The sequence below is a fragment of the Fulmarus glacialis genome, unplaced genomic scaffold (assembly GCF_000690835.1).
Source record: "Fulmarus glacialis isolate BGI_N327 unplaced genomic scaffold, ASM69083v1 scaffold5965, whole genome shotgun sequence".
In the NCBI taxonomy this organism is placed as follows: domain Eukaryota; kingdom Metazoa; phylum Chordata; class Aves; order Procellariiformes; family Procellariidae; genus Fulmarus; species Fulmarus glacialis.
Window position 1 is genome coordinate 1,618 of NW_009213592.1, and position 25,885 is coordinate 27,502.

Here is a 25,885-nt window from a genome sequence, read left to right on the forward strand (position 1 = left end):
TGTTTGCAGGATATGGTACCATTTAAATTTGTTAATGTAAAGGAGCAGTGCATTGTTGATAAACTGTTGGAAACCAAATTAGCTTTATCTTGCAGCTAGCTGATTGCATTATTTTACTCATGGGTATAATACTTCTCTAAATATGCTAATTTCACTCTTTTCTCCATGTGGTGACATTTTTACTGTTCTCATTACTGACATTTGTAATATTTGGGGTGGGGAAATCTTTTCTTGCTTTAACCTCATTATAATGTAGCTAAAGAGATTTGAATATTATCAGATGAAGTGCACGTATATTCAGGCAAGGGGAAAGGTTATTTTGTCTCCTGGCCCAGAATTTTCATGCCTATAGCAGGACTTGCATGGACTTAACGGCGCCTAGATCCAGAATTGTGATACAGAAGCCCTAATTGCCCAACCACAGTAGCGTATCCATTGGTAGGTGCCTCCATTTCAAACCTAAAAGCTCTCAAGGTGGTCGCATCTCCATATTCATGCCTATCTGTCTGTGTCCAGCCTAAAACCTTCTGGAATTCATCTTGGGAGGAGTTGGTGGCCTGGAGCTCTGATAGACTAGTGTTGATGGATAAAAATTGTATGGCTGAAGCTGTTATTGCTGCCAAATGCTCATCCCATCCCTGAGGCAGGCCTGGCTGATCTGCTTATGAGTTGGCACCTAGACTGTGCTGATTTAAGCCTGGCTTATAAAGATAAACGGAAGACTTTGACAGGTTTGTAATAACCTTGAGGCATCTGGAGAGTCTAATTCAGTTTAAACACACCTATCATGTAATGGTTGAGCTGAGCAGTCCAGGAGAGTATCCCCCCCATGGTGCAACCCCCAGTTCCTAGTGCCATTTGCTCTCTCCAGTCATCAGTTTTTTGACAGATTTGCTCTCCACGTGACTTCCTTCAGAGAGATTCAATGAACTTCAGCATCCCCTTACTTCTTACGCCTCTCTCCCAACAACTCATGTATACAATCTTGTACTTTCTTGTGTCAACTCATATCTTGCAATCTGACAAGTAGCAATTGATTGCATACTCTATGAAGGCTAGAAGCATTTTGGCACAAAATAGGCAGGACCTGAAATTCATTCAAAGATTCAAAAGTGACATTTAGCCAATTCTGAATATTCCTTCCAGCATCCAAAAAGAGGCCTGTTTTCCAGGTATTTCCCTCAACTTCTAGACTTCAGCTGGAGTTGTGACAATGTAGTTTCAGAGCTGCCATAAACAGCACTAGTGTAAGCAGGGAGCTGTAATCGTTCTCTTCTTTACACCCCCTGTCTTGAACACCACCTTTGAAGGTGAGCCTGTGAGGTGTGAGCAAATCCCATTCTTCCTTCATCAAGTTTTGACATCCCTTTCCTTTTAGTTGCTTAGGAACAGGTTGTTCGGGATCTGCTCTGTTTTGGGCTTGGTTTGGGCACGTTCCAGTCTGTGCATTCTGTACCTTTCAGCATCTTTTTTTGCCTTTCTTTTTTATTGAGAGGTAGATAGACTTACGGCTCTAACATCATACAATGATTTCCTTGTACTTCAGAGGAAAAAGGTTTTACAGTGCTTCCTTTTTCTTTTTTCTAGTATCAACATGAAATGAGAATACAGACACATCTTCAGTTTATGAAAGCTGAACAGTTTTATTCTCAAATTAAAATATCAATATTATCCAGTGGGCATTCATTTATACCTTTCGATTGCAGGCTGTGTATATCCACATTGCAAAGTAACTGTAGTAGTGGAAATGATTCTAGGTTTGTGGTGAACCAGAGCACATTGCAAGGTCCTTTCGGGAGACGTGGGGTAGCTCCTTTTTCTTGTGGAGTCTACCTTTGTGGTTGGCCAATGAAAGACATCTCACCAGATTGCCTGTAGACCACGCAAAGGAATATGCAAAAGTTACAACTGACTTTTGAGTACATTTAAAGCATTTTGTACTCCATTTCTGCTTGTTCTGCCATTCATCACCTGCTTAACAATGAACATGTAGATGATGATTGTGTCTTCTTTGAGGGGGAGGTGGAAGCTGCATGATGTCTTTCATCCAAGCTCATTTTCATGGCTACTTCCCTACCTCACTTATACAGGGTCAGTGTCTTAGGTATTTTAGGGACGTTATGTTGGAGCTCCAACATCAGCAGACCATGGTCCCTATATTCTTTCAGGGCCACCACGTGCAAGTAACTGCAAACAACATCAATAGAGTATTTTGCATCCCAAAGTTGTGTTAGGGAAATCCAGTTTCAAAGACTGATGGTTTCCTGTCTTCCCGAAAACCTGAGAATGATGGAAATGAACTGAGTCACATGAGGATGTTAGGCTTGAGTTGGGAATACAGGGTGAAAATCTCCACCTGTCTCCTTGGGCTAGGATTGCCTCAGTGTAGATCTCATTGTCTCTGTTGCCAGCAAGAAGAGCTAAGCATACTGCTCTGGTACTGGTCTGTCCATTGTGTCTCTGGTGAATGTGTTTCTCATTTCTGATCAGACTTTGTCATTGTTCTATTGTCTTACATCGAAGCAGCAAGGAGTAACTTAATTATTGGTCTGATATAATTAATGATGTAGGCATCAGGGATTTTGTTTCTATTGGTCTGGCAAGTCACGCTTGGCTGTCATACAATGGATATGCTTTGTGCTCTTCAAATGAGTCTTCTGAAGACCTGATTAGGTAGGTGTTTGAGATCAGATCCATATTGAAGACATAACGCTCACAAAAAATTGTTTGTTTGTAAATGTGACTCTCTATCATGTAATTCTGTATAAAAGGAAGAGGCTAAATTGATTATTTCTGTGTCTGTGCTTTTCTGAACAGGGACATATGTGATTTAAGATTAAATTATTCTGTGCTTTGTGATCACAGACACAATGAGATTCTTGGGAGTAGATCTGGCAGCACAAGATTTTGATTTCTACTAGAGTATTTCAAGAAGAGCGATGGTAAGGCAGTTTGGATGTCTTGGTATAAAAGTGCAATTTTAACCTTTTGCAATTTTGTTGTTTTGCTAATGTTCAGGGGGTTATCTTAAATTTCTAAGTAACGTGCTTTTGAAGACTGGATATAGAAGACATTATTGCTTCTAATACTAATATTGAATTAGTCAATAGTTGATGTAGTGACATTAATGTTTAAAAGGAATCTGAAAATGTTGAAACTCCTCTCGACTTTTCCAGATATACTAATAGGTTGACAAACACTGAGTTTTGGTAAATTTTGCATATCTCAAGAAGCTTCCAAAATTCAAAGCAGCAGCACTGTCATGGTTTCTTCTAAAATTAAAGGTCACCTTCAGTCTCCAGAAAAGCAGGTGTAGCTGATTAGAACAAGAGTTCATACACATCTGAGTGGAGATTTGGGCCTGCAGAGTCCTTGATCTTTTCTGATATTTAGCTCATGGTGTTTACAGATAAAGAAACTTTGCAGGCAGTTGTTATTTGAAAAAGAAAAGAGAAAGAAAATCTCTGGAGGGAAGATGGTAAAGATATGTTGACACCACTAGCAGTAGCTTGTTGTATTATAAAGTTGTGAAAGATAAGCTTCTATGTAACAAGGCTGTGCTTTTTCAGTAAAAACAGAGTTTCTTTTATGCTTAATATTTATATTAAAAACCAGAACTAACATTAATGAAATGTTAAGGTTGAAAATTAAGTTAGAAGAGCTTGGTAGTTCACATTGTGGTGAGCTGTATTAGGTCGAATGTATCCTTAGCTCTACATTATGTCAAAGCAAGATTTTACATTCTTTGTATGAACCCCAAGATTCAAAACGTACACTGTTAACAGTTTTTCACAGACAAATTTCATCTTGCTGCATGAGAAACTTTATAAAGAGAAATAGCAACTTGAAACAAAGGTTAAGCTCACTTCTGCTTGTTTTATCCATGCTGAAAGAAATGGAATGATGTAAACAGATGGAATAATAGCCATGCTTTTTGTTTAATATTCTTATAATAATGGCAATCCCTCAATCTAATACCCTGATTGCACACATTGGTTATATGTGCAGTCTTCAGAAACTGTTCTTGAGGTTCATGTGGTGGGTCTCTGGTTTCTTTCAATTCAATAATTTATGTAATTCAAAAATACTTCTTTTATTCCTTTAAAGTATAATTTCATTCTGACAATTATACCTCTAATTGATTCAGTCATTAATCATAATTTGTATCCTGTGTATTATAATGAACAAAGTCTTGTATACTTCCATCATAACCCCTTACTGGCTCAAATTCAAAAGGTTCGGTTGTATTATTGACTATTTATTACAATGGCTTATGGGAAAAAACGTATTTTTAGAATACTATTGGCTATTATTCACTATTTACTACAATAGCTTATGGGAAAATGGTGTATTTTAAGAGATTTAGATTCTTTTGCTGCTGTCATTTTGAAGTTCTTGTCAGTCAAGTTTGCAGAATAGGACAACAATAAAGTCATAAACGGTTACAGTTTCTGTCAGTGAATTTTATACAGCGCATTCATCAATTTAAGAGTAGTGCATTCATATTTACTACTAACAAGGAATAGAAAAAGAAATAGAAATAAACTTTACTTATGACATGAACAAATTTTTTTTTCTTAGAAATATAGATGTTAGTTCCCTGATGTGCCAGTTCCCCTACTTTCAATCATAATGTTATATTAGTATTAAGTTTTGTATTAAATTTCCCACCTATTAGGAAATGTTGTGAGAAATGTGTTTCTGTGCCGGTGGGCTATTGGGAAGAAATGGCTTTGCTACTAAATTTCCTCAGCAGCAAGTGGGTGTAATTTACACCCCAAACAGACAGAAAGGTGGAATTGTAGCAACCTAGCTTAAGGAAGAACAGTCTCTCCTTTGGAGAAACTCTTTTATATCCTGATGGAAGGTTTTGGTCAATGACCACAGTCTTTTCCTTCAAAAGAAAATGGAATGCCATTTATCCGACAAGTGCTGCAGTTTCATTGTGTTTCACTTTGCTTTCAGCAATTTCGCCAATAAGAAGTATACAAAGTTCATTGGAAATATATTTACTATAACTTCTGTCAGTTGTACATACCCTAATTTTCCTGGGTTTGGGGGGCTGGGAGGGGAAGGGGGTATTTCAGATGGCAGAAGATGCAGGCAGGAGCTGTAAGGACAAGGAGGGAAAGGAAAGCATTTCTTCTACTGGAGGAGACCAGAGGAGCTGAGGGCATTCAATATTGTTAGCTGAAAACTGACTCGACTGCCTTCTGAAAGTGCACTGCAGGGTGGGAGGAGAAGAGACAACAGGCAGAAGCTGGCCAGAAAGAGCTTTCTAGGAAAAGCCCTAGGGGATTTAGGAAGGAATTTCGTAAGTGTATGCTTGAGATGATATGCTGTCATTTAGAGCAGGGCTGGGAAGTCCCTCCCAGTGCTGTGTTCGGGGCTCAACCTCTTACTCCACCCCTAAGAAGTCTGGCAGCTATTTCCTTTTCTTTATCGGAGGGATAGTTTGAGGTTTGAGGGCATAGCCACGCTCTTATCTTACTTCATGTCTTGAGTCACTCAGACTTACTGTAGGAAAAACTGTAAGATGCTCAGCCCTGCTGCAGCAGGACTGGAAAGTGAGTGCAAATACAAATTTCCTCTTTTGGCCTCTTTCTTTTCTTTTGATGCCTGCCTTCTGCAGTAGCAGACACGGAGGGCAAGGAAGGGTGTGTTGACTTCAGGTTACTGGAGTAAGCTTCAGGTGCCAGTCTTACCAGTGCAGAGATGCGTTTGACCAGTCTGTCCCAAGAGGCTCCATGCAACTGCTAACTATCCTTCAGTAGCCAAAATATCTATGCAAATCTAGGTTAGATCCCCCCCCAGCTATGCTGCATCTGCAGTATTGGCATTCTCAGAGTAAAAAATAATAGTAACAGGAATAACTGGTCAGGAAATAATACCTAGATGTTCATGCGGTATATCCTGTAAAATACTCGTGTATATTTAGATGCAGTCTGTTTGCCCAGAGTAGGCTGATTATAGTGCATAACGCTGTAATCACATGCAAATTATTTAAAGTTGTTTTTTAATTTACAGAGTCAATGTACTGTGAAATCATTAGGTCTGACCTCCAAACCAAGTCACCTCTGTTTGGTTTGGGGAGTTTCCCCATTCTCCCCTATACCTTCTCTTTTCCCACTCCTGGTTGTTGGATAGGTAAGATTTTGGAGGTTAGTTGATTTTTTTTGAGTGACCTGGCTGCTCTGTATTAATGTATTCAAAATGCCAAATTTTTCTTTTAACTTTTTATAACTTTTTTTAAAGAAATAAGGATAATGAAGCATTACAGATTTGCAAGAAAAACAATGTGATGATGCTCATACCAAATATGTTACCAGGATTTCCTTGTACTCCCTCTTTTAGAAAGTAATTTTAATACCTCTCAATTAAATCTCATATTTAAGCAGCAGGGTGTTTTGGCAGAAGCCAGCTACCACGCACTAATGAACCCTTCTAATTTGCTAAATTATTTTAAATGAATGACAGTACATTTAACTTCTGAACAACTTTGATCAAGTCCACTTTTCATCAGACTGCCTGCTGTGCTAGACTCTTTGTTCCCAAACCCCACTCAGTTATTCAGAAAAATAGCTAATCAGAAACATTAAATTATTTTCTCTCTTAGAAGCACAAAGTCTACTGGAAAGTACTTAGCCAATTCATTGCTTTGCTTTTACCTGCCCTCAGTGCTGAAGTCTGGGTAAGTCTTCATATTTGACAACACTTCATGTAAAGACGACTGGAGAGCTTTGTATTTTTAATTGGAAGATCTCTATTTCGCAATGTGTTACTTTTCTAAAGAACGCCTACGTTTTTCGGCAATTATATAAGCTGTCACAGTTACAAAACTTGAGCTAAAACTTGGTTCGGTTTTTCAGTTCCTGGTTGGATTCTATACGTGCCTTGTGTAAAGTCAAAACATGAGACAAATTATTCCTGCTTCCTTTTGTACTGTAAAGCCACATCATTTGTTAAGCTTGATAGAAAGAGCTAATTTAACACTATTCCTTTTCTCTTTTGGATCAGAGTATAACTGAGAAAATGAAGACTCCAACAGAGCTTTTCTTTTCAAAAGGAGAATGCATTTCTGTTCTCTCCTGCTACCTGATCTCCCGTAGGAATTTGATATCTAATGCCCAAGATGTGCCATAGACATTTTGTTTCTTTGCAACACATTTTATTTATACACCTTGTACTTATACACATCCGTGTCCAAACTGTATGCCCTTATATATGCTATACAACCTCAGGTTTTGCCGAGGAGTCAATTACCATCAATTTCAGGTTAGGAAATACTGAGAAACCAAAACCCAGCTTATGAGGTCTTTGTGGAGCTATGATAACAATAACCAAGGAAAAGATTATTATTATTTTAAATTACAAATTTTTCTGCTAATCTCTCTTTCAAGAGATATCTTCAGATATCTCTTTTAATTACTTTTTACCACTCCTACAGTATGTAGTTCCATCAGAAATCTCTGTTGGTTGTGAGCAGAGTTCTCCAAATTATCGTAATATCTATTTGATATAGTATGTAATATTTACTTTATATTGCATGCCTTTTCTCTAACAGGTGTTTAGGTATGCATGACAAATGTTATGGGGAAAGAATTATGTTTAGCTGGCTGCTGTTCTCACCAAGGAATACATAAAACTGAATCAAGGCACTTAAAGATCCTTCGCACAAAATCAGCAAGAATCCTCATTTGTCTTTGCAGAAAAACCTAATGTTCATTTATCTAATGCTTTACATTTTCTAAGACGTTTCAAACTTCACTGCTGATTATATCATATGTATTGTATGTGATTATCTATATCAGGAAAAGATATATACTCATTTAACAATGATTTGAATACTGTTTGAAGATAGGAATGATTAGCATCTTACTAAGACAGACTGTCCTCTTTCATTGTTTCTAAATTTTATAGGGAAATAGGTTTACAACTGAATAAAGAGTGGTGACAAGACAAAAACCTCCAGCTAACGTTCAATAGTGGGGAGACTATTTAGTCTAATTGTGGGGTTTTTTTTTGTTTGGCATTGATAGAAACTCTCCCAGTAGCTTGAGCTCTGCGCTTCCCCCTGTATATTCACTGTGGTTAAAACCACACCTTTCAAAAGCAGAATATGCATGTGGAAATCACATTAGAAAGCCACACAGAATCAACAGTTGGCTTCGATGAGCCTTCCTGTCTCTCCCAGTAAAATTTCTGCTTTTGTAGCACATCCCAACTGTTGACTGAAGTTTCAGGATAAACCTGAAGCTTTTGCAATAAAACTCAGCTTTACAAAATCCTCCAAAAAGGTGCCACCAATTTCTTGCATTTCTTTGGCTTTATATCCTCTAAAATAAGTAAATGTACTGCCCTTAAAACAAAAACAATTGAGTAGTCAAAAAGACAGCCATGTGGTGATAAACTTAGCCTAAGCAGGAATAATTTCGTTTTTACAAGTTGGAAAATCTGAAAGGTATGTAAGGCCAGCCAGCTGCCGCATTGTGAAAGCCGCTTCTGTACGATATTGTAATTGCACCTGCTAGAGATGGAAGATGTTTTATAAATCCCTCTGGGAGTTTTCAGGTCTGGACTGAGTCTTGCCTTTAGTCTTTGAACACCATCACCGCAAAAACACATGCTGAGCTTTAGCCTCCTGCCATGCCTCGCAGCCAGCTCCTGGTACCTGCACCAGCATGTGCTGTTGTGTCTGCAGATGGTCTTTCTACTTTCTCTGGACTTGCTCCCTCTAGGTATACTAACCTATTGCTTGGAAACCCCCAGCCTCCTTCCGGGGGTAGTGAAGACCATATGGTAAGACATACGGTCCTCATGAGGCCTCCTTATGTCCTGGTTGTGCAAGTTGCTGGAGCGTGAGACTGAAGGCCAAGTGTCGTAGACATCTCTGTGTCACAGCAACACCATCCTGTCAAGTGTTGCTCTGCATGTGAGAGGAAATGTGGAAAATACACCAAAACCCAAACTCCCTCCTGTCATCTGCCTTAAGAAGGGAAGCCATTTAAAAATTTTATGTTCCATGAAGATAAAATATTGGGGGTCTTTAGTTTTAAAACTTCAAACTGGAGTTTTCATGAGGAGTGGAAGGAGAGAGCGATTCAGTTTCCCTGGAAGTCTGCGGGAGAAGGGACCCCTTGACCGTAGGAGACCCCTGCCACTCAATCTGTGTGAAGACAGCAGTTTAATTTAGAAAACTAAAACGTACGGCTATGCTGGAGTATAAACCCTGCCAAAAGAAGGGGGACTTACAAAAGTTTCCAAAGAGATTTGGCATACAGCACGCACAGGGCTCCTCTTATTCCTGCCATTCACACTTCAGCATTCATATGTTTATTTTAAACTGTTATGTTTGAAACAATCCTGAAGAACCTTCCTTGGTGACCTTGTTCCTGGTGGTTTGTCTTCTGTGTTTCCCCCAGCTGGTACTGCTGGGCTGCCCTGCGCGGGACTGGCTGGTTCTCCACCTCCTCTCCCACCACCCACACACGGGGAGGAGCGAGAGGCAAAATTAGCAGTAAAAGGAATTTTCTTGTCCTGTATTTATTTAACCCATCGTGCATGCCAGACCATAATTTGACCCCTAAATAGAGAGTCTGAATTGGTTTGTTTGTTTTAAATGAGCTGCAAGGAGTCATGGGGAACCATACGTATTGATTCAATATGTTAAATCTTAGCCATTATACAGATACAAATTCTGGATGAGTTAACTTCAATAGAGGTTAAAATAATGAATAGATTTTTTTATGATCTGGAGTTGTAGTCCACTGCTTCAGCTCTATCGAGTTGTTACGTTATTTTAAAAAAAAAAAAAAAATCAGGTTTTCCTTCTCAATATGTCCCTAAAGAAAAGTTGTTCTGAAAGTGCTGAGTTTATTCAAGGTTGCCAGCATTTCAGCGTGACAGTTTCAGTGGGGCATATAAATCTACAAACAGCAAAGGAGTGAGTGGAAATCTCGGGTTAGTTTAGTTCTTGGATTGGCACAATTTCCTTTTTCTAAAATTTTGTAGATTAAAAGGTATTTTAAACCCCTTTAAAAATACCTGCTGGTTTGGTTATGCTGCCGTTTCCTGGTTTAAATCAAATGCGTAGGAACCTGGTTTGCCATCTCTGACAATGGTCTACACTTCTTGGAAAGAATCCCATGCAGAAAGACTACTACTCATAAAACTTATGTTCGCTAAACTCTGGACATTATTCATAAGGTCTTTTTATTGTTAGCCTAATTCTAAACAGTTTGGCTGCAGTGCTTTATTGCCTAAGCTACAAGTGAAAATTCTAAGCACATGCCTTTTTTTTTTTTTTTTTTTTACATTTTGTGTGGTAATACACTGCTTTAAACTTTAATTTAGTGTAGGAGTGTTCTTTCAGTGTTTGCAGTAGAAATTTGACTTTTAAAAAATCTACAAATATAATAAAAAAATCAACCATAAACAAAGCAGATGTTAGTTCTTAATGTTTCCTATGCTGTGGGGCATGATAGGTAACACTTCATGTATCGTAAATCATCTCTCTACAGCTGGTTTTTTTCTTTACATAGGTGAAGATGTCAAACCATTTACTCCTGGGAAAGCCAAGGAAATTGTGATGTCTCTACAGCAACCTGCAGTCTTCTGTAACATGGTTGGCGACTGGCCAGCCCTGCACTGGAATGCAAAATACCTTTCTGCGGTGTTGGATGGGAAGACAATTCAGTTTAGGCTAGGTCTGAAGACAGTGGATTTAGGTGAGACTGAGGTGGACTGGTGTTAACATGTCACAACTCCCTTTTTTAGGTTCTGCAGTCCTCTGCCTCTCCATTGTCACTCTTTACTCTCTAATGTATTACTTTTCGCCACAGGCTTTGCTTTTAGGGCATTGGGTTTGGCCAACAGTGGAACTCTCCTTTCTCTTTCTTGTGTGTTTATTCTTAGTAGGAAGTCTGGTGAACAACACTGGCATACGAGAATCAAGCATCTCCGTTTTCTTTCATTGCTTTGCAGTATGTGTGGTTGGTCCTGGTCTTTTACATGATTCAGATGTTCATGTGAGCTGAGCTTCCGTATCCACAAACCTAAGTGTGTTAAAAAATTAGCCAATTAACTGGTCTATCTTGAGTTTTTTAATCTGGGTAACAGTGATGATTCTCACCTTCCTCTCAGAGGTTTTATAAGATCATGGTTGTTTTCAGTACTTTAAAGTACTGTGATGAAAAATGCTGTAGGAGTATAAAGCATTAAGAAAATTACTTGACACCAATACAATAATCTCACCTCTAACCCTCCAGATTCGCTCAGATATCTAGGAACACGCCATGGGAGAAAGACAATTTTTGCACTTGATTTTAAATACTACAACTCCATTTTGGTCTGTAGCCACACAATACTAGTCATAGTCTATCCATGGACTTCATCCTATTCATATCAGGGAGGGAAGATTCAGGAAATGTGCTCCAAGGTGGCAATATGCTAGCCACTTTAGAGGTTATTCATTGGTTTATTCATGCCCTGTACATCCTTTGCCCTCCCAACCACACACCAAAATACATTTTGCCGTGCACTTTCTCCCTTTTGACAAAGTATCTTGTCTCCCTTGATTTTTTTCTTTTTTCCTACGTCAGACAAACCCAGTTCTTAAAAAATGTTAAATGTAAGTCATGTTTTTTTAGACCCCACCTAGCTATTCTTTCTGTACTCTTCTAACCTTCTTCAGTTGGACCACCTCTTTCTTGGAATACAGGGCCTGCACATGGACTCCAGATGAGAGTCTGCCAGTTCCTATGGAAGTGGTAGGATTACATCGCATTGTCTTACTTAACAATACACTGTTACTGACCATATTATTTTATGTTCAATTTTTGCAAGAGAAGTGATGAAACAGAAGTTTTGGAGGGAAAATGCCTGGCATTTCAGGATTTCAAAGCGTTTTACCAGCATGGATTAATGATTCCTATGCCATTCCTGGGAAAACAGATGTTATTTATTCACTTTCTACAGATGGGATAATTGAGGTGTAGAATTAATACGTTGGAACACATCTTCACAGCAATAGCCCTACAGTTCATTGAGATATCAGCCAGTTCTTGCATTACATGTAAAAGGCATCCCATTACCAATAGGGGAGAAGTTGCATATATATGACATTTTCCTTGATACCTCGTTAATATATCTCAGTTGTAATACGCAAGGCTTACCAGGTAAAAGGATAGTTTTGGTCCTAGTCTCCATTAATTAGTAGGCATTTTTTGAGAGCAAAATGGGTATTCCAGCTGGGAAAGCTTCTGATGGGATTGATGGAGTGTTATGTAGCTAAGTGATGGATTGATGCTACCAACTAGAAGTCATCTCTTAACAATAACTTCTAGTCACTAGGGATATAGAGTGGATTTAAATTGGAATTTGTATCTTGAAGTTGCATCTCTCTATATTTTGCTTTTTCATAAAGGCATCAATCCCTAGGCAGCAATCGGTTTGTCTCCAGGAACCTCCATTATATGCTAATGTGAGCTAGAAATGTTTTCAAGAAGATGGGTAGAGCCTTCAGGGGTTATATTGTAACTGAATGAGACCTGTGATGCTATAAAAAAATTGCATTGTAAGGATATATTAGTGAAGCCATTAGCCAAGCCATCTCAGAATCTGAAATAATGTAATACATTTTGTGTGCCACTGTCATTTGGAAGATGGTTGATATCACTCTTGTGTGCTTAACATTGTTTTTCAATGAGGGCCTCTCTTTCTTATTGTTGGTCGTGCAACTTTCCCAGATGAAACGGAGGCAGTGATGTGGTTAGAGAAAGCAACAGGAGAACACAACTAAAATTGTATTGATCTCTCTGAATATTCCTCCCATGTTTACAATAGATTCATTGCCTTAAGATTAGATGAGACCATTCCAGCCAGAGTTGGAAACATCTGCAAGAAAGAAACTGTTCTCTTGCTTGGGGGTATATTTTAGTGTCAGCTTGAAATGATGGCTTCAGAGTTTCTGAGAGGATTTAAACCATGAGGTTGATCTGGAAGATCCTAAATAATTTGAGACCTCTTACTATAACAACTTCTCATCCTTCTTTAGTGCCACATCTGCAGCCTGGGGAGGGGATTCCCAAGCTGAAGATTCCTTAATATAAAAAAGTGAGAACTGCAAATGGGGCAATCTGGTGGGAGTTGCTTGGATTTTATATTTGCTTTTCTTGTTGGTTTGGAACTTCCTGAGGCATATGGATGTGGAAGGCACATTTGAAAGACGGAAAACGTGGGAGCTAGCAGTATTATTTGTGAGAATTATTTGTACCTGCCTAAGTTTGTGTGTTTGATAGTATCCTGTCTGATTACACAAGTTAAACAGTATGTGTCTGTAAAAGGGGAAAAAATAAAATCAGAGGATTAAGCATTGACAGAGATACCTCCAGAGAGAGTACCAGCATTCATTACAAGAACAATGAAGGTGCTATTAATCGGGAAATCCCTATCCATCTAGTTCCAGCCATGCTAAAAGATTTATTTTTCTGAGGTGAGATAAAGGGTGGGGAGCCGCTACGGAAGTTGAGTTTCTGGCAGAGAAAATGCAGCATCATAGCCCATCTATCTGATGGCTACCTGAAGCACACCAGCAATTACACAAAACTGACTTCTGTATGTAGAAGTTTCTTATTTTGACCATTTTCTCTGGTTGTGTAGTAAAATGAATAAACAATGAGTTTACTGTGAAGAAGCTAGAGAGCAAGAGGTTGTTATGCTGATCAGTTCTGAGTTACAAGATCTCTGGAGGAAATTTCTCTTAGAGGTGCTGGATAGAGCTGATGCTGTCAGACACGCAGTTGGATAGAAAAGGGCTGCAACTTGGACATCAGCCCAAGAGGTTCTACCACTAAGGACAGCGAAAGAATCCAAGCCTCTGAGGTTTGGTATAGAGAGGGACTGCAAAGGTGGCTATAGACTCAGTAGCTGAATGGGAGGCTGAAAGTATAATACAAATACCGTACGCTGAAGCGTACGTATAAAGCTGAGATTTGAGTTGGCTATTGGAGTTGGATGTGGATGGCTGGTTTTTTGGTTTGTGAGTGTGCCTGTGCTTTGTTATAGTATCAAAAGTATTCCTTGCTTGGATTATTCATTTAAATAATTTTAATTCCCCAGCAGCTGTGAATAGACATTTGGTTTTCTTCAAAGTTTAAAGAAATGGAGGGGACATTTCACTTGCATTCTTACTGGTGCTTTAGGGTATTTTCTAAGGCTATTATCCTTTTTTTCTACGTTTCCCATAGTACACATTGGAAACTCTGTCTTTCTGAGTAGAACAGAATTTGGCATCTGTCAGGACGAGACCTTAACTAAGGAGGGGAGCTGCTTCCTCCAAAAAGCACTTCTTCCCTCTCTCCCTCCCACTGGTTTCAATCTGTGGCATTAGATGGGGGAGAGGAGGACTGTCATGCCTTCAGATACCATGTCATCAGACAGCACTGGTAGCTTACTTTAGGCTTACGTGGCTTAATCTACAATTTATCAATTACGAAATACCTTCAGATTTAGTCATTAAGTATTAGCAAACGGGTTAATAATGTTCTTGCTTTCAGCTGCCCATTGCTAACATTTTCACCCTAGTTGCAGTCTACAAATCCATCTAAGCAATCTATCTAGATTGCCCAAATATGTTTTTTATTACTATTTATTTTTCCATAAGCACCCACACCTTGGTACAGAACAAGTTATAAATTAAACCAAGAACCCTGCCCTGAGGAGATGGTATCCTAGAAGATAGTCTTGCCTTTCATAGTTGGATTTTTTTAAATGAAGCTCAGAGTGAAATACGCTGTGAAGTAGAAAGAGCATGTTTCTTGCCTTTAAAACACTTGCTCCTGAGTTATGTTGGAAAATAGGCAGTGTCCTAAGCACTCTCTGTTCTCATCAAAATAATACAGATATTGAGCCACCTTCAGTAGTGCTGTATCTTTTATCTAATTTTTCCGTCAGACCATCTTTTAGTAAAATGATGTGCATTGCATTAATGACTGGGTATCAGGAGAGGGCATTGGACTGCAACGCAGCAGGGAATCAGATACAGGGTTTTTTGGTTATTGCAGGTGATTTATATGTCTTGTATGCAGTTCTTAGGTAGGGAGCCCTTCTACTACACAGACCCAGCTTACGGATTGCTGCATAGTGGGGCTTATCTGACATTTTTAGTTAATGAATTTGATAGTGAGGGGAAGGAAAACCACTACCTAGGCTACTACAATGGAAAATGGCAAAATGATAGTGATAAAGGTTTGTAAAAGCTGTTCTCCCGCCCAAAGGGAATAAGAACAAATGTATGAGACACTATGGGAATTGCTGCGATAACAAAATGAGGGTGGTAAAGAGCAAAGAGCTGCTGCTGCACAACAGTGAAAGGATCCCGTTTCTGAGCAGCTCTGCACAAGTTACCCAAGGTTAAATTGCAGCTCTGTCATTGTCATTCATGCAGGCTGCAGTAATTTTTTCCCAGTAGTAGTTATAGTAAAGTAATACTTTTTAACGTTGGGTAAGTCTCTTTGAAGCTGGCACAATTAGCGGCTGGGGGAAATGAAGATCTCTGATTAACCACAATTAAAGTATGCTGTGATGTGGGTTATCTTGTAGGCCTTCCAAGTGACCTGACCTTGAGCTGAAAGGCTGTATCTGTCAGCCTGACCAAAGCATGACGGGAGCAAAACACTGCTGGTAAATACTTTTTATGTCTGCCAAGGAACACCGCAGTATGCTTTTGTCAGTCCCAAATGAAAAATAAGGACACACAGCATTTTAGATGGATCATTGGCACGTGTGCAGCTCCATAATTTGCTTCCTACGCATTATTGTGCTGATTTGGTTATTGCTTTAGGGAAAGGGAAAGATGGACATGTCCATCTACGTAACTCCACGGAGACAAAATAAAGGGTACACAAATACTTGTGTGCCAATTTACCACTCACACTTAAGAAGGGAGATGAAGCAAAGGACAGGCTCTCAGTTGTTTAGGGAACTCGGGCGTATTATTGAGTTACTGTGCTGAAGGGTGCCTCACACGTGAACAACAGCAGCTATTGGCGTGCTTTTACCTCACAGTAAGTTCAAGGTAACAGCCATTCACTTAAACCTTAATGAAAAAGCAATAGTCTCAGACTTTAATTATCAGTTAGGTGATGAGAACCAGTTTATTGAGCAGAGTCAAGCCACCTAGTCCCACTTTGTATCTCATGTTGCATTTAACCAGAGTTGGGAGAGAAATTACATATTATTTTTACTGGTTCTGTGCTCAATGCTCATGTAATATTTGGCTTTTCTTTTGTTGCTCTAGTTCCCCAGTTTGAAACCAGCTGTAGCTATGTGAAGGCTACACTTGAAGAGTTCTTGGCTTGGAGTTGTGGACACCCTTCGTGTCTCTCTGGACCATTCAGTTGTTACGAGTACTCCAAATATTGGGCTTACGCTGACTACAAATACATTGCCAGAATATTTGAAGACAAGCCAGAAATTTTCCAGGTAAAACATTAATATTATCTCTTCCTAGTTTAATCATTGCAAATTACCTAGTTTATCTTCTGAAACCTCTACTGCTATCCCCTCTCTGCTCCTTTAGCCATTTATTTTAAACTTTTGAAATAAAAGCTTTTGTCTCTCAGGCTAATGGAGAACTAGTACCAATTGGCAGCCATCTAAAATTCTGGGCCTCCTGATGTGCTTAAAAACAGCACCACAAGTGACAAAAACAACTACCAGATTGGCAGCACTCCCCTTCCCATTTAGCCCACTTTGTGGACTGGGCAAGCTTGGGGAGCACCGAGTCATGTGTGTGGCCTCTGCAGCCATAAGTTGTTTCTCTCCTAAAACTGAGCCAGGTCATTGAAGTAATTGCAGGGATGCTGGGACAGAGGAGGACGGGAGGGGACATCCCCGTCAGCCCTTCTGCAGCCCTGCTCGGCCGGGTGGACAGCCTCACTCGTTGTCGCTCTGCTGAAGGTATGACAGCGAGGTGGGAACAGGGTGTGGATGTGACAGGCAGCCGGCAGGCCTGGCGTGTTGCAAACTTGAGGCCCTGCTGCTCCCCCAGATCCACCTTGTACCCGAATTAACAGCTCCGCTCAGGAGAGAGGATTTGATGGAATGGGTTCACTTGTAGCAACAAGGCTGTAACGTGGTTTTGCTCTGTGTTTTGCTGTGTGGCTCGTTTTCTCAAGTAGCGCAGTTCCTTCCCTTAATATATTTAGATTAACTGTTTGCGAGAAGGAGAGATTCTTAGTCTGTGGGATTATTATACCTTGATTGTCTGTGGAGGCAGTAAAATACATGAAGTAACCTGTCCATGGAAGTACATAATCTATGGTAATTTCCAAATGCAGGTATTAGGACACTTACCTGGGGTATTTTCTTTTACTTTCTCCGTGTCTATCTGCTATTTCAATGTATTGGTTCATCTACATTTGTGCTACTTCTCCTTGCAAATTGTAAGAGGACAAAATTAAGGATAGCTATACAAAAGGTGTATTTTTTCAAAAGATATAAAGAAAGAATAGTAAATGAAGCCTTATTCATTTCTATACTTTCAAACGTGAAGATGGAATCATAATTCCCTGCAAACACTATATCACTGGGATGACGGAAAATACGAACTGATAAGCCCCCTCAAATTAATTATTTCCTCAGAAAGCATTTCCCATGCTCCTTATATGTATTTTGTTCTTTTATACCAGTAAAATTAGTATTTTTCAGTGCTCAGTCTTTTTTCAGACTGTCTCCTTTCCCGTTGTTCTGTGGGTTGGAAGGTAAGGTTTGGGCACAGGGACCATCTTACCTTTCTTTCTCCCCTCTCTTCCTAAGCACACCGAAACACAACCAGGATCACATAAACTTGGGCTGCACGACTCTGATACTGGGTCATGTTGTTTGAACTAAGTTGGGAGCTCCGGGGATGTTTCAGGTTTCCCCAGATCTTTGAGTGACTTCCTCTCTCTGTGGTCCTTCCTTGGTTTTCTCCCTTTCTGCCTCCACAGACAGCATTTTCCTGTGTTTTATGGCACAAGATAATAGCCTGCTGCTTCATTCGGTCAATAAAAACACACTTGAAGGAAAGCACCTTTTTCCTGCCTCCTTCTTCCCCTTGCCCCCATTCAAGAACGAAATTGAGGCTCCAGGAATTGCATTTCTGTGCAGGTGTCATACCACAACCTCAGCACCTGACCTATAACAAGGAACAGATTGTACTGCAATTTTAGAATAGATGCACGTAATGGTTATGCCGTGGATTTTTTTTAAGCAGAATCTGGGAAGGAAAAAGTCGATGGTGTTATGCAAGCAAATATGGTGTATGTCATCTGCCAGTTTCCCAGGCATGGGAATGAAATGCATCCGTCAGTTCCAGACTCATATGGCTTTTGAAACACTGCTACGCCATTTATACCAGCCAGAAGAGTCCTTTGTAGAAATTCTCTTCCATTCTTGTGTGAATTTGATGATAACCCGTTTTTTCTTTTTAGATTTTATTTAGATTTACGTAAGGTGATTTGAAGGGGAAAAGAAGGCCAACTGCACTGTTATTTATGGTGATTAATAGGGCCATTTAGAAGTTGTTTGAAATTTAGATTGCACTGTTTATCATTTACAGTTGTGTGGGCTAAGGAATGATTCCATTATTCTAATCTATGAGCAGTATCTAGAGTCTTACATTTTTTGTTCAGTTGATATTTCATTACAGAATTTGAGATATAAATCAGAAGCAAGATATATGCGTGAAGTTTAAATAGAAATGAGACCTTTTAAAGTGACATACGGGTACAGATTAACTTCATTATAAGCAGCAAATGAAATAAATATAATTCACAAGTAATGTGCCATCTGTTATGGTTGGAACACCTTTTAGTGCAATTCTTCTTACTGTGGCTTTTTATTGTAGAAAAGGAACCCGCTGTGACAAGATTTCAGTAATCCTACCAGTTCCTTTTCAGTTCATTGGTTAAAAACTATTTTATCCATAATCGCTTCAACTATTTACTACAGCTGCAGCATTTTCAAAAAGTTCTTTTAAATCTAATATTGATTATGTGTGCTTTCTTTCCACTTAAATTGTAACAAAATACAAAAACTATTTAGGTGTGAGATTAAAGTGTAGAGATGGTGTTACGCTTAACTTTATCACTGAAATAGTTGTATTGGATTTTAAATTTTATGGCTGCTGAAATCTATAGGAGCAACTTTTTCTTTTTGATTTTTTGCTGCCTTTGACAAATGTTTATATTACACTTCTGCATTTTTTTCAAATGATATCTTTAAAATCAATAACTCTGAAATTCAAAATCTTTAGTAACACCTAATTTTTGGGAAGGCTATCGTTCATTTTGAGGGTTTCCTGATACAGAGTCATGGTGAAGTCATCCTTACAGTAATGTCTAGCTGTAGTTTTCCTCATCCATAGATCTTAAAAAAGGATAGTCATCCACCTGTCTGCAAGCAGCTAGCTTACATACTGAAATGAGGAGGCTAGACTCCTATTTTCTCTTTATAGACAGCAGAAAGAGAGAGGCTTTTCCAAGGCGTGACTGTGAGTGCTTTGAAGAGAGCAGGAGCCAAGCTTGAATTAGGTTCCTAAAGTTAGGTGGTGTGAACGACCCCAAAGTGCTTTACTGAAATGGAACAAATACCATTATCTTCCTTTTCAAGATGGGAAAAATAAAGCTCAGAGATGAAGTGATTTGCCTGAGACCATCAGGAAGCCAGGGATTGAATCTCTGTTTCCTAAGGGTCAGCCTGGGGCTCCAGCCAAAACGCACTCGTATCTCTGGCCAGTATACTTCAAGTACTTTCCAGTAAACAAATGATCAGGCCCTGCAGGTAGCAAGGTGAGCTATAGAAACATGGGAAAGCTTTATTCAAGCTATACAGAGCCATCCTGCAAAACCCTTGAACTATCTGGAAAATACCTCACTGTCCCTCATTCCAGCTATCATCCCCAAGGGATTACTTGTGGGAGGATCAGTGGACTGGAAAACTCCAGGATCATGTTCATAACACGTGCATACCTGTTCTGTCCTTTATCACCATGTAATCGAGTTGTTTTAAGTTCACTGCCTCCGCAGTTGCAAAGGCAGGAGAAGATGTGTCCATTAAATGATAAGAAACTTAAAAAACCCAGCATACCGCTGGGTCAGAGTTGGGGTAAAGTCTGCGTTTCCAGAATACATGGAGAAAGCTGGGACAGGAGCAAAGAGAGCAAATATGCTACATGGATTATCAAATTGGTTTGAAAAGGGAATAGGGTTTTTTCCTTCCTTCCTTTCATTCCTTTTTTAAATGCCATATATCAGAATTTTTCTAAAAACAATCCTGAGCTTGGGTGGATGGTTAAGAGCAGAGAAAGGGAAAAAAGAGTGTTTGAAAAGAAGGAAAAGAAGCCACGTGTGGCCATGAGCAGTTGGGCAGTCCTGTAGAGCAAACGGGAAACTTGAGTGATATGAAAGACTGGAGTCAGAGATCTGGGAGGCTGCGTAGTCAGACAAAAAAAGAAGAAAGTCAGCAGAAGAAATGCTACTAGAGAGGAGAATTTTGGAGAAAGGGGCACAGGCCACGCGTGTGGGAACGAACCCCAGCAAGGAGCAACCGCTGCAGTGGATAAAGAGCGACTGAGCGGTGGAGGGAGAAGACAAAAGACTCAGAGAACTGAGGGTAGGATGTGAATCAGTTCAACAGCTTAAATAACCTTTTTATTGCTGTAGGATATAAGGTGGTCTGACTTTGGTTTTCCTGGAAGAAGCGGAAAAGAGAGCACGCTGTGGATTGGTTCTGAAGGAGCAAACACCCCCTGCCATTTGGATTCCTATGGCTGCAACTTAGTGTTGCAAGTACAAGGAAGGTAACAAATGCATATACATACAACAAATACAGAAGAAAGTTATACTGTGCTATAAGTTAGTTTTGGACTCTTGAGTATTAATTCTAGGTCCTGATTATTTTAGTTTTCTGAGCTCTCAATGACTGAAGAGCATCTGAACTGTTCTATAGGAAATGGCAGAACTTCAGGGGGTGGGAGTTTGACTGGGGCACGGAGGTAACACTATTTTATTTTCTTCTGTTTGAGGAAGATCTTTCCTGATCTGTGTGTTATGTGGTCCAATAATAAACATTTTAATCTTCCAAGTAGTTATGAATCCAGGAATTTGGAATTAGGAGATAAAGAGTTAAAAATAAAAAGCCCAGAAACAAAATAGAAATAAACTACTTTAGACTTGTACGATATTCTCTGTGCAAAAGCTGCTAATAGCCTGCTAGAATTAATTTAAAAGGGGAACATCAGGATGGAAGCAGCCAGATGTGAGCAAAGTTGAAAGGGACACTTGAGGCTCCAAACTAATTTTGGAGCTTGTGGCTTTGTTGTTACATCTTTCTGCCTGTTTGCATGCTGTCTTTTTTATTTCCCATTCTTTTTTTTCTCCTTTCCTTGCATATTGGCCTCAGGGGTTTTTTGTTATCTATTATTGTTAAAGTAACAAAACAAGTTGCCCACATTTTTTAGGTTTGATAGTATATAGTGGAAGGAATAATTTGCCAGTGGGATTTTAATGTGATTAATTACTCTGACATTTTATAGAACAGTAAAATCATGGTGGTCTTGTGATTAAGATGCAGGATTGGGAGTCAGGCATGCTGGCTTCTATGCTGGGCGGTGCCACAGGTTGACTGGCTTTAAGACCTGAGGCAAATGAATTTGTCATCATCTTATCTGTAAGAAGGGTAACTGTTTAGCTCTCATGCAGGTTTTCATTCACGTTTATAAACAGCCTTGAGACCCTTGGGTGAACATGCAGCAGAGACACTCTGGAAGCCCCCATCAGCACTGCGCTTTGCTGCAACCAGTCCTGTAGACTTCAGATCACATCAGTAAGCATTATGCATTGAAGTCCAGACACTTAAGTGTATTTAGGAGCCAGAAGTCTCATTGAAAAACATGAGACTTACATGCCTAAATATCTTCTAAGGAGCCACCTAAATACTGGATATACTAAATACGTAATCTGGCAGACCTGCCTCTTCGATCTCTACCTTCAGGTGTTGAACTGAAGCCAGAGTTCCAGCATCATGTAGCAATTTTGCCTGCCTTCCCAGACACTTCCTCCCCCTCTGGTAGAACAAAATCTTTGTTCCTCTCAGGGAAAGAAGAAGCCTAAAGCCTTTGCATGGCCTGAAAAGACAAAGTTGTTTTCCTCTTCAGAGCAAAGCCTATAAATAGGTTGCAAACTTCCACAAGCTTGCGAATCCTGAGCAGAAAGATTCCCTTTTGAGACTCACAAACAAGACAGGCTTTGTAACAGAATATAAGCTTATGCTAAACTTAAATAGATTTGCCTTTGCAGGAAAACCAGGGACGACTCTTTAGCCCTCTGTTGCTATCTTGAATTTCCTCCTTGCATCCCTCGGGCTTTTTAATTTTTTGCTTCATGATATTGCTTTGTCATAAGCCTGCAGGATTAACCCATGAGCCTCCTAACCTAGTTATTCTCTGCCCTTTCAGAGGCTCTAGTTTGGAGGGCAAAACAAAGTTGCAATAGGGCTTGAGTTTCAGGAGAACTATTTTTTGTGCTTGCACCCAGCAGTAGCTTTGGTAATTACCAAGGAATGTCAGCGGCCGATGGCACTTCCATCTGTGCCGATCTCTGCAGTTCTGGCTATCCTGCTATTCCTGTCTCTTCTGTTTCTGTGCCATTTGGCTGCTTTTCTCCCATTTTCAGATCTGTGACTTAGAACTGACAACTAGAAGCCGTAAGCAAAAAGAAAGAAGCAAGTACCAAGGAAAGGGACAAAAAGAAAAGGTCTCGCTAAAGTCTGAAACAAAGAGGAGAGCTGCTCAAATTGTCCAACTGTGCTGCAAAGTACTGCCTTTACTTTTCCATTGCTTAGTGCATGGGTCACTGTTGTACTGATTGTCCGGCACGTCTTAAATGTAATAAATTCTCCCTTTGTGTATTCCTTTCTGGTTATTTCCATCACCTAAAGTACTGGCGTATAAAACTCCTATTTCTAAATTACATATGTACCTGCTAACATATTTCATTTATAGTACCCATAAAACTGGCACCACCAATTCTGGCATATTCTTTTTTTTTCCCTTTGATCTGGTCTGTGTAAATGAAATAGAAACATTAGCTCCTGAGGATGAGGTCCGTGTCTCAGCTCGGCCCCGCACTGCAGCGTGTTGACCCGCTTCTTTGCGTGCGTAGAGAGCAACCTGGAACACGAGTGCCCTCATGAGCAGAACGACCCTGTCCTGCTCCATCTGGGCGTTTAGTCACACCAGTGAGTTCTTAACCCCAGTGGCCCACGCAAGCCACGTTTTCATCATGTGGTACTGATGACACAAAAAAATACAGGTGTTTCAGGATGCTTATGTCTATGAATGTCTCTGGTTTTTATTTGTGCCATCTGTGGCATAGGAGCATCAAGGTGAGTTTTACTAAGAATGAGGGGTTTGCGACTAACAGCCAAGTAAGTACTGTAGGTGAAGATAGGAGACAGAGATCATGTCCATACCCCTTTACTGTTACCATTGTAAACACACACTGCCCTCCTTTTAAAACAAACATGGGTACAGCAGCTATTCATTCAGTGAATGAAAGTACATTGTCTCTAACAAAACTATTTCCACTGGTTTACAGAGCAATTTTTAATCCTCTGAGCATCTGTAAATGCTGGGGTTTGCTCTGTAAAAGGGAGAAAGGAGGAACCAGATGGAAGAGCTTTTTTTTTTAAATTTTATTTTATCTGCCTTTTAAAAATAATTTGTGAGAAGCTGTAAATCTTTTCAGTTAAAAAATTAAAAAGTGGAATATTTTAAAATGCTTTTAGGAGACAGCCTGTAAGCACTGCCTGTGTTCTCACTGCGTAGGAGATTCACACAGCGAGGCAGATTTATGTTTTATTGAAAACCTTGCTACTGCCTTTAGTTCTTTGCTGTAACTGACATGCACTCAATACATTTTTATCTTCTCTCTATTTTCAGGAAGAGATGGCACCTCTTCCCACCTGCTGACACCAGTTTCCTTTATCCCACTAGGATCCCTTATGAGGAATCCAGCATATTCAGCAAAGTTAACATTGCCAACCCTGATCTGAAACGCTTTCCTAAGTTTAGGAACACAACAGCCCATGTGGTTACACTCAGTCCAGGACAGGTACCATTCACATACGAGCTTTACATTACTTTAAAGATTCTAGTAAATTATTTAGCTGGCTAATTAAGGGCTAGGAAATCTTAACAAATTGACTGTGGAACTTCCCTCTCGCTACAGTCTGCGCTCAGGCTTGATACATTTCTCTCAGCATGGGAACTTTCTTTGCTCACAGTTATGTTACTCGCCTTTTTTGTACAAAAGCCACAAACATTTGGAGAGTTAGTTCAATCGGCTGCCCAATTCCATCACAGTTCTTGCAATCGCCTCCAATTTGTCTGATTTAAAACTTTCTTGAACAGTACTCCAAACTGTCTACTCTGAAACCAGTATGTTCCATAAAATGCGTTTGATTAATGAGTGCGTAGAGCCAGCAAAGGAACTCGTATTTTGGTAGTGAATAACCTTCACCAGGGAACATTGGCCCAACTTGTTGCTTTAATAGCAGAGTATTATAATGATGATACTTGCATTTAAAGCACACACCATCCAGAGGTTTCACGGTGCTTTACAAGGATGTGAGGATATTATTAACCCTGTTTTACTGAGAAAGTTCAGTTCTAAGTACCTGCCTTGTAGTCACACAGGCAGTCAGCAGCAGTATGGGCGTAGGGCTCAGGACTCTTAATTCCTAGTCTTCTGCCGTAAATAGCGTCCTTCTTTATTTAATCAACATGGTCTGTATTTGGAGTCTGAATTACCCTTTTTCATTTGTTCAGCAGTGCATGTCCTTGTAAAGCACTCCTGCGCATCTCAAACTGTCAGGCCTTTCCAAAGGAATTTTGCAATGTTCATTGTTCCGACTGCTTAAGATGGTGGAGTTGCCACTTGTAGTGCCTTTTCACCCTTCTCCTACCAGATGTTGTCTTTTGATCTGCCAGCTCAGTGACTTGTACGAGTACTCCCTTGCCCCTAGCTGGCAAACCCAGCTGCCTTCAACAATTGAAAGAACAGATTTTTGCTAATCCAGCTAATTTTGAGGAGGCAGGGTGAGGAGCGGTCCTGTGAACTGGTGAGATGACAGACTGGAGCAGGATAGTAGTTTCCAACAAGAATTTAAAGCACAAAGAACGAATTTTTATTTTATCAATAAAATTTTATTTTATTGATAAAAATGCCACATCCATTCAGCACTACATTATCCATGTTCCCCAACACTATTTCAATTTATAATCTCCTTTGGAATGATCAAGTATGGTAGTAAACCTTTAATATGATCTTAATTTTAATTAGGCTTAAAGCAATTACAAGTTAATCTTGCTAGGAATAAAGATCTTGGGCCAGCTCAGTAATACAAGTTGTCTCCATTGCCATGAAGGAGATACTGTTTGAATTTCTGGGGAGAAGGTAATGTAGAGGCAATGGTGGAGCAGTGAGGTATTGCCTTTATCCATTTTATCAGCGCCTTTTGGGTGGTCCTTTCCAGCACCTCATCCAGAAGCTTATGGGGCAGGTGGCTGGGGACTGCTGCCATTTGATGGAGAGGAAAGAATGACCTAGAAGAATTCCTTTGTTAATAAGGGAGAGGATCCCTGAATAATAACAATCTGGATACGTGCTTAGCAGTGGTTTTCATGTAGAATTAATACAATTACTGCAGAATTTGCAGCTAGCTTTATTTTGTGATAATACATAGCATCTCCACTCCTTCCCAGAGGAACATTTTGGATTAGATATTGTAACAATAAAGGGTTGAAAAATAAAGACAAAAGTGTTCTTTTCAGGAGAGCAAA

The 25,885-nt window shown here is 39.7% G+C and overlaps 1 protein-coding gene across 1 annotated transcript in view; it reads left to right on the top strand.

Annotated features, from left to right (window-relative positions):
* Positions 1–1,246: 1,246 nt before the first annotated feature.
* The window catches only part of HSPBAP1 (HSPB (heat shock 27kDa) associated protein 1), a gene marked incomplete at its 5' end in the record, with an annotated part of 34,604 nt that continues 9,965 nt past the window's right edge, over positions 1,247–25,885 (top strand). Inside the window, 5 exons of the mRNA XM_009578234.1 lie at positions 1,247–1,310; positions 10,542–10,727; positions 16,298–16,482; positions 20,706–20,842; positions 23,984–24,155. Coding sequence (XP_009576529.1) covers positions 1,247–1,310; positions 10,542–10,727; positions 16,298–16,482; positions 20,706–20,842; positions 23,984–24,155 — 744 coding nt within the window. The remainder of the gene's footprint in view (positions 1,311–10,541; positions 10,728–16,297; positions 16,483–20,705; positions 20,843–23,983; positions 24,156–25,885) is intronic.